This window comes from Lithobates pipiens, unplaced genomic scaffold (assembly GCF_037356315.1).
Source record: "Lithobates pipiens isolate NorthernLeopardFrog02 unplaced genomic scaffold, aLitPip1_a1.2 Scaffold_13, whole genome shotgun sequence".
NCBI classification, from domain to species: Eukaryota; Metazoa; Chordata; class Amphibia; order Anura; family Ranidae; genus Lithobates; species Lithobates pipiens.
Window position 1 is genome coordinate 73,480,725 of NW_027507718.1, and position 12,549 is coordinate 73,493,273.

A 12,549-nucleotide genomic window follows, 5' to 3' on the forward strand; every position below is an offset into this window, starting at 1 on the left:
AAATATTACAGTAAAACATGTTAGCAAGTGCAGTTGTCTGACAAGCAAAAATTTGTAGCATAATCATATAATTCACTTATTGTCAGGGTAGTTGGGGTTCATTATTTTTTTTATTATTCTTTGTAACAAGTGCAGCATTTAGAATCAAAAAAGTACCCTATATTGCTCTGTCTCACCTGAATCTACAAATTCCTTTTTCTTCTTTTGGTGCTGTGATCAGAGGTTGGCTAAATTTGTTTTCCATGGTCCCATTATATGTAGGAATGTAACTTCCCTAATTTGCTTGCGCCTAAGATTGACACACAAGTGTAGGGGGCAGGGGGAAAATTTGTGAAAAATTATTTAATTAAAAAAAAAGATTACAGGATCATTAAAGCTGGCTATACATGGATTAAAATGCGGCTGGTTTTGGTTTTCGAGCCATGTATGGCCGTCCCCATTATGAGAAGTCAGTCTATCAATGGACTTCTCATGAACTGGCTTGTTGGTAAATTTTCGCTCGATCAATGCATGCATCCAGTAGGCTGGAGTGCTGATCAGTGTATTCTGATGGCGAGGGAGTCCCTCTGTCAGAAGACACAGTGGGGAGCATTCCTGCATCCACATTAGAGCTGCATGAGTCTGGCTAAAATGAGAATCACAATTTTTTTTGCTTAGAAGATAGATAATGATTCTCTCACAATTCTCGCGGCGTAACATCATCTTTCACATTAAAACAAAAAAAAAAACGGGCTAACTTTACGGTTTCGTTTTTTTTTTGTTATTTTTTGTTATTCATTGAAGTGATTTTTTTCCCAAAAAATTTCATTTGAAAGACCGCTGGGCAAATACAGTGTGACATAAAATATTGCAGAAATTGACATTTTATTCCTTTGGGTCTCTGCTAAAATATATATAATGTTTGGGGGTTCCAAGTAATTTTCTAGCAAAAAATATTGATTTTAACTTAAGAAAGAAGTGTCAGAAAAAGATTTAGACTTTAAGTGGTTAAACTTCCTGCATTTACAGTTGTTGAAACCTTGGCAGTCTGCAGATTATTTACACATAAGTTCTATCCCTTTTATCTAAGAAGGAAGCTTAGTTACAATGTTGCAAGTTAAAAAAAAATAAAAAACTTGTCAGACTGTCCAGATGTTTTCTTTTGACAGCTGAGTGAGCAAATAGTTTCTCCAATTGTTTATATGAAAGAATCGGCAACCTCTGCAGGAGAGATCGTCAGGGGGGGGGGGGTGAATCGAGATCACGATTTTTTTTAACGATTAATTGTGCAGCTCTAATCCACATCAAATGTGTGGATGGGGGGAATTTGGTTCAGCTTTTTCATTCAGTCACTTGGCTTTGCTCCAAAGCATTCCATTGTATCTCTGGCTGTATGTTTAGGGTCATTGTCCTGCTGTAAGATAAACCTCTGCCCCAGTCTCAAGTCTTTAGAAGACTCAAACAGGTTTTCTTGTAAGATTGCCCTGTATTTATCTCTGTCCATCTTCCCATCAACTCTGACCAACGTTCCTGTCAATGCTGAAGAAAAGCATCCCCTCAAGTCCTATGGTCTTTTCTGAGTTTTTAAGTTGTACATTTAAAAGAAATCTTCCTATCAACTCTGACTAACGTTCCTGTCAATGCTGAAGAAAAGCATCCCCACAACACCATGCAGCCACCACCTTGTTTCACGGTGGGGATGGTGTGTTCAGGGTGGTGTGTAGTGTTAATTTTCCGCCACGCAGCATTTTGCTTTTATGCCAAAAAGTTACATTTCTGTCTCATCTGACCAGAGCACCTTCTTCCACATGTTTGCTGTGTCCTCCGCATGGCATATTGCAAACTGCAAACGGGACTTCTTATGGCTTTCTTTCAACAATTGCTTTCTTCTTGCCACTCTTCCATAAAGGCCAGATTTGTGGAGTGCACGACTAGTAGTTGTCCTGTGGACAGATCCTCCCACCTGAGCTGTATCTCTGCAGCTCCTCCAGAGTTACCATGGGCCTCTTGGCTACTTCTCTGATTAATGCTCTCCTTGCCCGGCCTGTCAGTTTAGTAGGTGGATGGCCATGTCTTGGTAGGTTTGCAGTTGTGCCATACTCTTTCCATTTTTTGGATGATGGATTGAACAATGCTCAGTTAGATGTTCATAGCTTGGGATGTTTTTTTATAACCTAATCCTGCTTTAAAATTCTCTACAACTTTATCCCTGACCTGTCTGGTGTGTTCCTTGGCCTTTTGTGATGCTGTTTGTTCACTAAGGTTCACTAACAAACCTCTGAGGGCTTCACAGAACAGCTGTATTTATACTGAGATTAAAGAGGAACTGCAGTTTGCTCACATAATTTGTAATAAAAGCATCTTTGCCATTCTGAAGCTTCCCTCCAACGACACACAGAGGCACCCCCCCCCCCCCCCAACCTCCTGGCAAACTTTCACTGAAGTGAGAGAGCTGTGCATAATGTCATACCAGACAAGAAACAGGAAGTGAGCTGTATAAAGTATTTACTGGCAAAAAAAAAAATGTTTTACTATCCGAACTTAAAACAACAAGGGCAGAGGATTTAATAGGTGGAAAGTTGAAAAAAAATGACTGAAGGTCCGCTTTATATTACACACAGTGGATTTATTAATTATGTGACTTCTGAAGGCAATTGGTTCCACTAGATTTTAGTTAGGGGTATCAGAGTATAGGGGAATGAACAAATTCATACCACACACTTCACATATTTATTTGCAAAATATTTTGAAAACCATTTATCATTTTCCTTCCACTTCACAATTATCAATTATGTGCCACGTTGTATTGTTCTATCACATAAAATACATTTACATTTTTGGTTGAAACATGACCATTTTAAAAATTGCAAGGGGTGTGAATACTTTTTAAAGGCACTGTAATTATACATGTACAGCAGAATATTTTCTTTTTTTCTACTCCTCACAAAGTAAGTCTATAGTTCCAGGCCAGCCCTCATCTCCAAAAAATGTTAAGCAGAGGGACAAATGTTTGCTCTCTAGTGGTTAGGATTTATACACATTCTTTCTTTTTTATGGATGACTGAATTATCAGTAACACAAATCAAAAAAGACAAAAAAAAAATATATACTTCCTAACTATATATTTGCTTTTCCTTCTTGTAGGAAGAACCTAGAAAAGTGCGATTTGACTACGACTTGTTTCTGCACCTTGAAGGTCATCCGCCTGTAAACCACCTACGCTGTGAAAAACTCACCTTTAACAACCCCACTGAGGAGTTTAGAAGGAAACTGCTTAAAGCCGGAGGGGTGAGACTTGTAGTTATGTTAACGTATACAATACTTTGCATTTATAACACCCTAAATTAAGATGTGCTTTGTTTGAATTCTTTCCAACTTTGAGACCCAATCCTTTTTGAGTAGTTGTACAGAACAGGATAGTGCAGCTTAATGATGTGTTATAGTAAGTGATAAAGCTCTGTTTATTCCATTTTTAATGCTTATTGCCATGATGTTGTTTTTCAGACTGTGGAATATCCATTGAAATAAGTATCTTTAAATTCCAAATGAAGCTTCTGTATTTATAGCTTCAGTGCAGTCAGGTTTACATATACAGTAATATGCTCCTTTTTTTACCTTCCTTTGTGCTGCAGTAAGGGTCACACTACCCTGTGCTGGCAGCAGCTGGAGAGCTAGACTGCTGCTGACGCACAACTCAGTGTCCTGGGTCTCTAGTAGTCTGATATGCCCAGTGCTCCAATCAACAGTGCTAGCTGCCTTTTTTTTTAAAGGGGAGTTCCAGGTTTTTTATGTTTTTTAAAAGTCAGCAGCTACAAAAAGTGTAGTAGCTGACTTTTAATAAACAGACACTTACTTGTTCCACGGTCCAGCGATGCGTCCGAACGGGGTGTCGCTCCTTTCCCAATCCTCTTCGCCGGCGCCTCCATTGCCACTCTGGGCACCTGGCCATGACAGCTTTCGGCTTCATGGCCGGGCACACGCGGTGCATGTGTGAGTCGGGCTGCGCTCCCGGAGTGGACAGATGATATCCTGGGACCTGTCACGTGTCCCAGGAGATCGCCTAGAGGGAGGGGCTGCCTAAGGCGAAAGGAGGAGTCGCCTTGGTGGTCCCTGGGCGGAAGGAGGAAGTGGGACAGGAAGTCCTCCTCTTAATGAAGCCCCCACTCCCCCCCCCCCCCCAAAAAAAGTGCTTAAAGCGAAGTTCCATTTTTGGATGGAACTCCGCTTTAATATCTTCCCAGGACTGTGTAAAGCAAGAAGAAACATAGCTTTTGCAGCAGAGCTAATTTTCTCCCCAGTGCCATCTCCTGTGGTCTAACTGTTCTGTGGTCCAGTGCCAGGCCGTGAATACATCATTCAACCCATGTACCTTGTTCCTTAACCACTACAGATCCGCGCTATTGCCAAATGACGGCATTAGCGCGGACCTACATTTCCGGGACTACGTCTATTGACGTGGTCCCGGTTACGAGCGGCCTGCGCGCCCCCTGAGGGGCGCGCGCGGCGCGCTCTGTGATCGGCGAGTCCGTGAGACTCGCCTGATCACCGATCCGTGTAAGGGGTCGATCCCGACCCCTTATCACGTGATCAGCTGTCAGCCAATGACAGCTGATCATGTGATAGAACGGAGCCGGTAATCGGCTATTATTCCTCCTCGCGCTGACAGCGCGAGGAGAGAAAAAAAAAGCCGATCGCCGGCGGCCGTGATCGGGACATCAGTCCCGATCACGGCCATCAATACAAGGGACCACCTGCCACCTGCCTGTGCCCACCTGCCTCCCGCAGTGCCATCCTGAAATAAAATAAAAGCAAAAGTAAGTGCCCCCCGTCAGTGCCCATAGTGCCCACAGTGCCACCCACAGTGCCACCCACAGTGCCACCCACAGTGCCACCCCACAGTGCCACCCACAGTGCCACCCACAGTGCCACCCAATCTGCCTCAAAGGTGCTGCACCCCAGTGCCGCCCATCAGTGCCCAGCAGTGCCGCCCATCTGTGCCGCCCATCTGTGCCGCCCATCAGTGCCACCTATCAGAGCCACCTATCAGTGCCACCTATCAGTGCCCATCAGTCCCATCTATCTGTGGTACCTATCAGTGCCCATCCGTGCCACCCATCCATGCCACTTATCCGTGCCACCCATCCGTGCCATCTTATCTGTGCCCATCTTTGCCCATCAGTACCGCCTTATCTGTGCCCATCGGTGCCGCCTTATCTGTGCCTATTAGTGCCGCCTTAACTATGCCTATCAGTGCCCACCGGTGCAGCCCATCAGTGCCCACCGGTGCAGCCCATCAGTGCCCACCAATGCAGCCCATCAGTGCCCACCAATGCAGCCAACAGTGCCGCCTAATCAGCGCACTTCAATGAAGGAGAAAAATGACCCGTTTGCAAAATTTTATAACAAACTATTAAAACATGATTTTTTTTTTTTTTTTTTTGCATCTTTTTTTGTTTGTTTAGCAAAAAATAAAACTCCGAGCTGTAACTAAATACCACCAAAAGAAAGCTCTATTTGTGGGAAAAAAATGATAAAAATTTCATTTGGGTACAGTGTTGTATGACCGCGTAATTGTCACCCAAAGTGCATCAGCGCTGAAAGCTGAAAATTGGTCTGGGACTGAGGGGGGTTTAAGTGCCCAGTAAGCAAGTGGTTAAGCTCAGGGTGTCTTGATTCTAATACCAGAGGGATTCTCATAATGGTGCCTCACACTCAATGTACAATGCTGCACAGAATATTTCTGACCTCATTCCTTTAGTGATGTTCTTTACATTATCAAGGACCCATCACTGGCCAAGAGAAGAAGAGGACATTGTGGGATTGATTTACTAAAGGCAAATAGGCTGTGCAATTTGCAAGGGAATTTGCCCCAGAGCTTAGTGAATGAGGCACAGCTCTGCTGACTTCCATCATCCAATCATGTGCAAGCAAAAATGTTTTGGGTATTGTTTGCAAAGTCAAATTACACCACATTCACTAAGCTCTCTTTCACTTTAAATAAATTAACTCCTGTGTTTCAAGTGACCAGACAGAAGGTCTGAAATCAATCTTATCTGGCAATAGCCAGGGCTGGTATGTGTCACCAGGGTTGTAGGATTGTATAAAAGTTCTGTATATGTTGTGGGGGACAATTTGTTTCTGAATGATGTTCTAGGCCTCAACGCTAATTCATTTGGATATAATCTAGTTTTATGTGTTTTCTATTACAAATTTAATTTATAAGATAATTATAAGATTTTATAACCCAGAAGAGATAAAAGGAACCAAAATGCCTCCACTAAAGCAGGGTATAACAAGGAAGAAGCTTTTTATAACAGCAGGTATACACATGCCTCACATAATAGGAGGATTATTCTTATTGCCGGACAGTGAGTGGAACCATGCAAATAATTCCCCTTTTCCCCAATGGCCAACTGCACTAATATTAGAGACATTTATCAGCGAAAGAATAACTGGTTCTGTATGTGCAGTTAGCTATTGCTGCAAAAACTGCATGGCTTCACCCACTATCCTAAAATAAGGAACAATCCTCCTATTTTTGCAATATGTGAAAAAATTACATCTGTGATACTGTTTATTAAAAGAAGGCTCTACTGCACTATGCTTAAATAAAATTTATAAAAACTGGTTGACTTGACCAAAAAAAATAAAATGTATTTAGCTTTTGTTATGTAATTAATCAAAGGATAAAATGGAAGAATGCTCATGCAGTTAGGGATTTCTTATCACAGCGTGTCAGGGCTGAAATGTGGAATAACATACTTTAATTATTAAGAACTTTTAAACACCTTTGTTGGAAGAAGGCCTAATCAGCCAGCCTGGGAAGCTGGCCATACATACATTTCATTCAAACGTTCATGAAATTGTTCTTCAGAGCATTTGATTGTGCCATTATGCACTCAAACAGTTTTGTATGAAAACCCTGAAAATGTTTTGAGTTCTACTATCGATTTTAAAATGTGCATTACAATATTTATGACTTTTTGTAAATTCAAACCAAATCCAGAATTTATTAAAAAAAAAATTATCCATCTTTCTCCTTAGATCTTCCTTGTCGATACATCTGGAAAAAAAAATCAAGTATTTGACCCCACTCACTTTGAAAAGAATGAATGAATGTTCAAAAAGCTCATTTATTTCATGCAGCATTAAACTGGTGTATGGCCAGCTTTAAGTAGTATTAAACCCTCAATGTTTTTTAGCTTAACATATTGAGCACAGTACATCAAAATATTCCCCAGTAACTGTTAAAATTCATAACCCAGCACTTAAATACATAACCCAGAACTTGACAATGTTTAATGCTGCTGGCTCATGCTGTTTGTGCTGCTTCCCTGAACATCTGTTCTTTACAAAAAAGATTTATGCCCGTACCCACGATCAGAAAATCGTACGCAAAATACCGCGTTTTAAGCGATCATACGATAATCTGACCATTCATACAGAGCTTTTGAGAGCCAATCAGGACAGTTCATCCGATTATTATTCTATGGGACATAGACGGAATTTTTTTCTGTACGATGCCGGATCGTATGATTTTCATTTAATCAGTACAACTATCATTCGAAAATGTAATACAGCCCAAAATGTAACACATGTAATACAGCCCATTACATCACTTCCGATTTTTTTTTTTTTTCTGTCGTGCAGGAATTTTCGTGGCTTTAGTAAACTCATCAGATTCGATCTGAGATTAGCATGCAATAAAAAACGGACGATCATTCAGCCGATAATCTCATTGTGTGTATGGGTCATTAACAATAGTCAGTGCAGTCTTCAGGCTGTCTGTAAGAGGGTGGAGGATGATGGAGGAATGAGGGGGGGGGGGTGTCTTGCCATCCTTGATTAGGAGCTGCATACTTCTATTGATGCACACAGCAACTCTACTCCTTGCATACAAGGGTGGGTCCATAGGATGCTGCCTGAGGAAGGAGTCACCATGAAACAGGAAATCTGGGGCAGTGGTCAAACCACCAGTTTAAATGTGTATTATAGACAATGTTTAAAAGGTAAAGTAATTACATCAGCTGCTGATAGTTCTTAAAAATGAAGGGTAATATTACCTTAAGTCAGTCCTGTGCTGTTTTCATATTTCATTGGCATGCAACCAGCCAGAGGTCAAAGCACATATTTGTTCAGCTTAAGTGGTTGTGAAGTCCTGTAAATAAGCTTCTCAGTGGTCAAATGAACTGTTCTCTAATGGCCAGCTGCCATGCCTCATCTTTGGCTACCTTTGCATTGTCCCTTTTAAAAAAGGTCAGGGTTCTGTCAGAGCTATGATAGAAGTTAGAGTGATACTAAAGTTTTCTTTTCTTTTTTTTTTTTTTTTAAACAAACAAACATGTTATACATACCTGCTTAGTCCCTGCTTAGACTAATGCTTAGTACCTGCTTAGTCTCCTCTCTCTCCTTATTGGCTCACTGACTTTGACAGCAGCGGGAGCCAATGGCGCCTCGCTGCCGCCTCAGCCAATGATGAGGGAGAGTCCCGGACAGCCGAATCTCTTGTGCAACATCGCTGGATCGAGATGGGGCTCTGGTATGTATTAGTGGGGCTGAGGGAGGCTGATGCACACAGAAGACGTTTTATCTTAATGCATTGATAAAAAAAACCTTCTGCCTTTAAAACCACTTTAAGGATAAAGGCAAGTTGTGAGATAAATACAGGGGTGGCCATCTATGACCTGTTAACAAGAATACTAGTTGACTGGTTGTCTCCAGCTTTATTACTTTCCAGGTCAGCCAGTGGATCAGCATGTAAGGCAAACAAATGGAGAGTCAACACTGGCATCATCTTTATCCAGGTTTCCTTTTAGAAAAGAAGGTAGATGCTGATTCATGATCCAAGTTCAAAATGGAAGCATGCTTTGCAATTGTTAATGATGGTGGAAATCATTATAATTACACCTAAACTTGAAACTTGAAAAAGTCCAGGTATGGATTTTTTTTACATAGTTACCGTGGTCCAGTTTGGGCTGATGCAGCGATGCATATACCATGTCTGTGCGATCCACCTGAAAGTTGGAGGTTACTTTAATAGACAATGCTACTTAAGTGCTCTCCACTTGCTTCTGGGTCCCATGCCAAGTGGCTGCCCTACTGCATTCTGAACACAATAGGTTGGCCACTTGGCATGCACGCCATTCATAGAATGCTTTGCATTTTCTCAATGAATGCCAAACCTTCTCTGATTGGATGAGGTGGAGAGCTTTATATCACCACCCCACCTCTTCACCTCATCCAGTCAGAAAATATTTTGCATTCATTGAAAAAATGCAAAGCATTCTCTGAATGGTGCCTGTGCTGAACAGCCAACCATGTGTGTTCACAATGCAACAGGCCAGGGGCTCAGCACAGGACCCAGAAGCTAATAGAGATCACTGGAGTAGCAGTTCCTGTTAGTGATTTTTAGCCTCTAGACCAGGGGTCCTCAAACTATGGCCCTCCAGTTGTTCAGGAACTACAATTCCCATCGTGCCCAGTCAGGTCTGTGAATGTCAGAGTTTTACAATGCCTCATGACACTTGTAGTTCCACAACAGCTGGAGGGCCGTAGTTTGAAGATCCCTGCTCTAGAGGGATGCCACAGGTATGGTATATGTTTAATTACATTGGACCTGGGATTCTTTAATTTTCTGTAGTTCCCAGCAGCTGGAAATATCTTTTAATACAACTAAATGATATTGATGTTATAAATCCGCTAATGCCAGGAGCAGTAAGGAGATCTTCTTATCGAAATGTCTCTGAGGGCCTTGTTGACATGCAATAAAATGGGCTCTTAGTGCAGCATGCGGTGATAAGCTGAATGTTTGCTGTTTGTAAAGGAACAGGTGAGCAAACACAAGATGCTTTTCCAGAAAGTGTCCAATACAAAGTACACGGGAGCTGCTGCATTTTCCATTAGTCTTTTGGTTAATGTTTCTCAGTAAAGGAAATGAGCTGCTATGTGCTTTACATAATGGGTCACCTTGTTGTGTGCGCTGATGAAACTTCACATTAAAATGAAAGGAAAGATTAACTGAGCCATAATAAGGGACTTGGAGACTCATCAAGACATCGGACTGGTACAAATCATCTGGGACTATGAAGTAACGTAGAAAGCAGTATATGAAGTTCAGATCGGTCCTCATTAAACTATATATCATCTGTTGTAACGTTTATTGCTGTCTGCCTGTGCTGGTAGCACACTATGAATTCTATTACTAGTGACAAATCGGATTTCATTTGCTTATGGGATGTATATTTCAAAGTGACTACTGGTTTATATGGATGGGGTATACTCAACCTGTCAGTGTATCATTTTCTTCCTTCTCTCTAAAGCATAAGTCTTGGGGAAAAAGAACGACATAAACCAAGATTAATGTGTAATTTCTTTAAAATGACACTTTGCAGCAACTTGATCCATTATTCTGTAGCAATGGCTTTATAGTTTCTGACAGGTGATAACTGGCTTACAGTTGGAAAATTAGTCTTATTTTAATTAAACATGAGTCAGTATAGTGATAAAAAGGCATACTTGTGTGCTTGTTCTAATTCTCCACCTGATTATTACATAGGCCTAGCGCAATGTTTTTATGGAAGAGACAGGTGATTATGGATATATGACAAAAAGTAATATATCCATGATCATCTGGCTCTTCCAGTGCTAGGACTGTGTAATGATCAGGGGTGCATTGAGAACAAGCACAAAAGTGTGTGTTTTGCAGGAAGTGTACAAATATGTAGCCCCCCTCCTTTTTTTTTTTCTTTTTTTTTTTAGGGGAGACGGTGAGAAATGGCCCTCCCAAAACAGAATATTGCCGTAAACCTGTAGGTAAAGGAAAGAACCAGAACCGTCACTAATTCCCTGTACACACGTTCTGAATCCGTCAGATTTTTTCCGACGGATTTTGGCCCAAGCTTGTCTTGCATATACATGGTCACACAAAGTTGTCGGAAAACCCATTGTTCTGAACGCGGTTACATAGAACACATACGACGGGACTATAAACGGGCCAGTGGCCAATAGCTTTTGTCTCATAATTTAATCTGAGCATTCGTGGTGCTTTGTCCGCTGGAATTGTCTACACACTATTGGAATTTAAATGATCAGATTTTGTTGTCGGAAAACTTTGTGTGTCGGAAATTCCGACGGAAAAAGTGTGATGGAGCCCACACACGATCGGATTTTCTGACAACACGATCTGATCGCACATTTTCCGTCGGAAAGTCCGACCGTGTGTACAGGGCATTAGTGGAAGAATGGGATTGATATTGTTGGCAGTGCATCCACCCAGGACAGAGCCTCTGTGAACAAAGGGGATTCCCTTCTTGGGAAGTTAACCAGTAATCTTATCAGAGGCATTGAGAGCAGAGGAACTACTACAGCCCTCCTATAACATTAACCATAATGTATAGATGCACCCAAGTGTGTATATAATGCACACTTTTTATAAGAAAATCTAAAACCAGCGTTCACATTAAATGTACAAACAGTTATTAGCAAAGGGCCAGATAGGAGTCAGGAAGTGACATACATAATTATACATTACAGTATGATACTAGCAGCTCACCTTAGAGGGCAATGGATCCCTACAAACGTATGATTATTACAGACATAAATTTTAGAGATGATGCTCGTGACCTCTACAGTTGCTGTTAAATGCACTTGTGGGGAGAAATCTATTCCAAATGTCAATTAGGTTCTTAGCAGTCAGACAAGGAGTACTGCTTTTTTAGCTTATTGCTTCTTTCCTTACAAATGTAGGTTCGTCAGTACTTAACATACTTGTCCAGTAGTCACATAGCTTGGCTTGAAAGGCATGATATTAAAGCTCTAAGGAGCAGGGCCCTCTAGTCCCTCCTGTATTGACTTGTATTGTAAGTGTACTGTCTGGCTTCATGTTGTAAAGCGCTGTGCAAACTGTTGGCGCTAAATAAATCCTGTATTATAATAATAATAATAATAATAATGAGAACCTTGCTTGAAAGAAACAGTCAGGCTGACATTGCTGATTTGTCGTTAAGCAAATGCTAGTTGCCTGGCTATAGTGCTTAGTTTCCAACTTAAAAATCTATTCAAAAGAAGTATAAGTAAGAGTTAGGCCCCTTTCACATGTGCGGACCGTTTGTCCATATTTCATCCATCCGTTTTCGGATGAAATACGGACGTAAATGCAACCCTATGGGATAGCAGGTGTCAGTGGATGAACATCCGCTGACACCCGATATCGTCCGTCCCAGCTATGGTCCGATTCTGCAGACGTAGGAAAATCCTATTTTTCTATCCGTCTGCAGAGCGAATCAGATGAACACGGACAGATTGTCCGTGTTCATCCGATCCCCCCCTCCACTGGGGAGAGCAGAGATCTGACAGGGCGGTCCCAGCACAGTGTGCAGGGACCGCCCTGTCATCCGCCAGCTCAGCGGGGATCAACGGAGTGATCTCCGCTGAGCAAGCAGATGTTCATGGGGCGGATTATCACAGATCCCGCCCGTGTGAAAGGACCCTTAGGATTTCATTCTTATTTTCCTATTATGCATGTTCCAAGTAGAAAACTTTACATCAGGGACAGCATAAGAGACGGGCAAC

General features: G+C 41.7%; 1 protein-coding gene across 13 annotated transcripts in view; it reads left to right on the plus strand.

Annotated features, from left to right (window-relative positions):
* The window catches only part of MLLT3 (MLLT3 super elongation complex subunit), a 387,733-nt gene that overhangs the window by 234,485 nt on the left and 140,699 nt on the right, over nt 1–12,549 (plus strand). For all 13 annotated transcript variants that reach the window (XM_077475204.1, XM_077475207.1, XM_077475203.1 and 10 more), the window contains one exon: nt 3,124–3,267. In XM_077475204.1, coding sequence (XP_077331330.1) covers nt 3,124–3,267 — 144 coding nt within the window. The remainder of the gene's footprint in view (nt 1–3,123; nt 3,268–12,549) is intronic.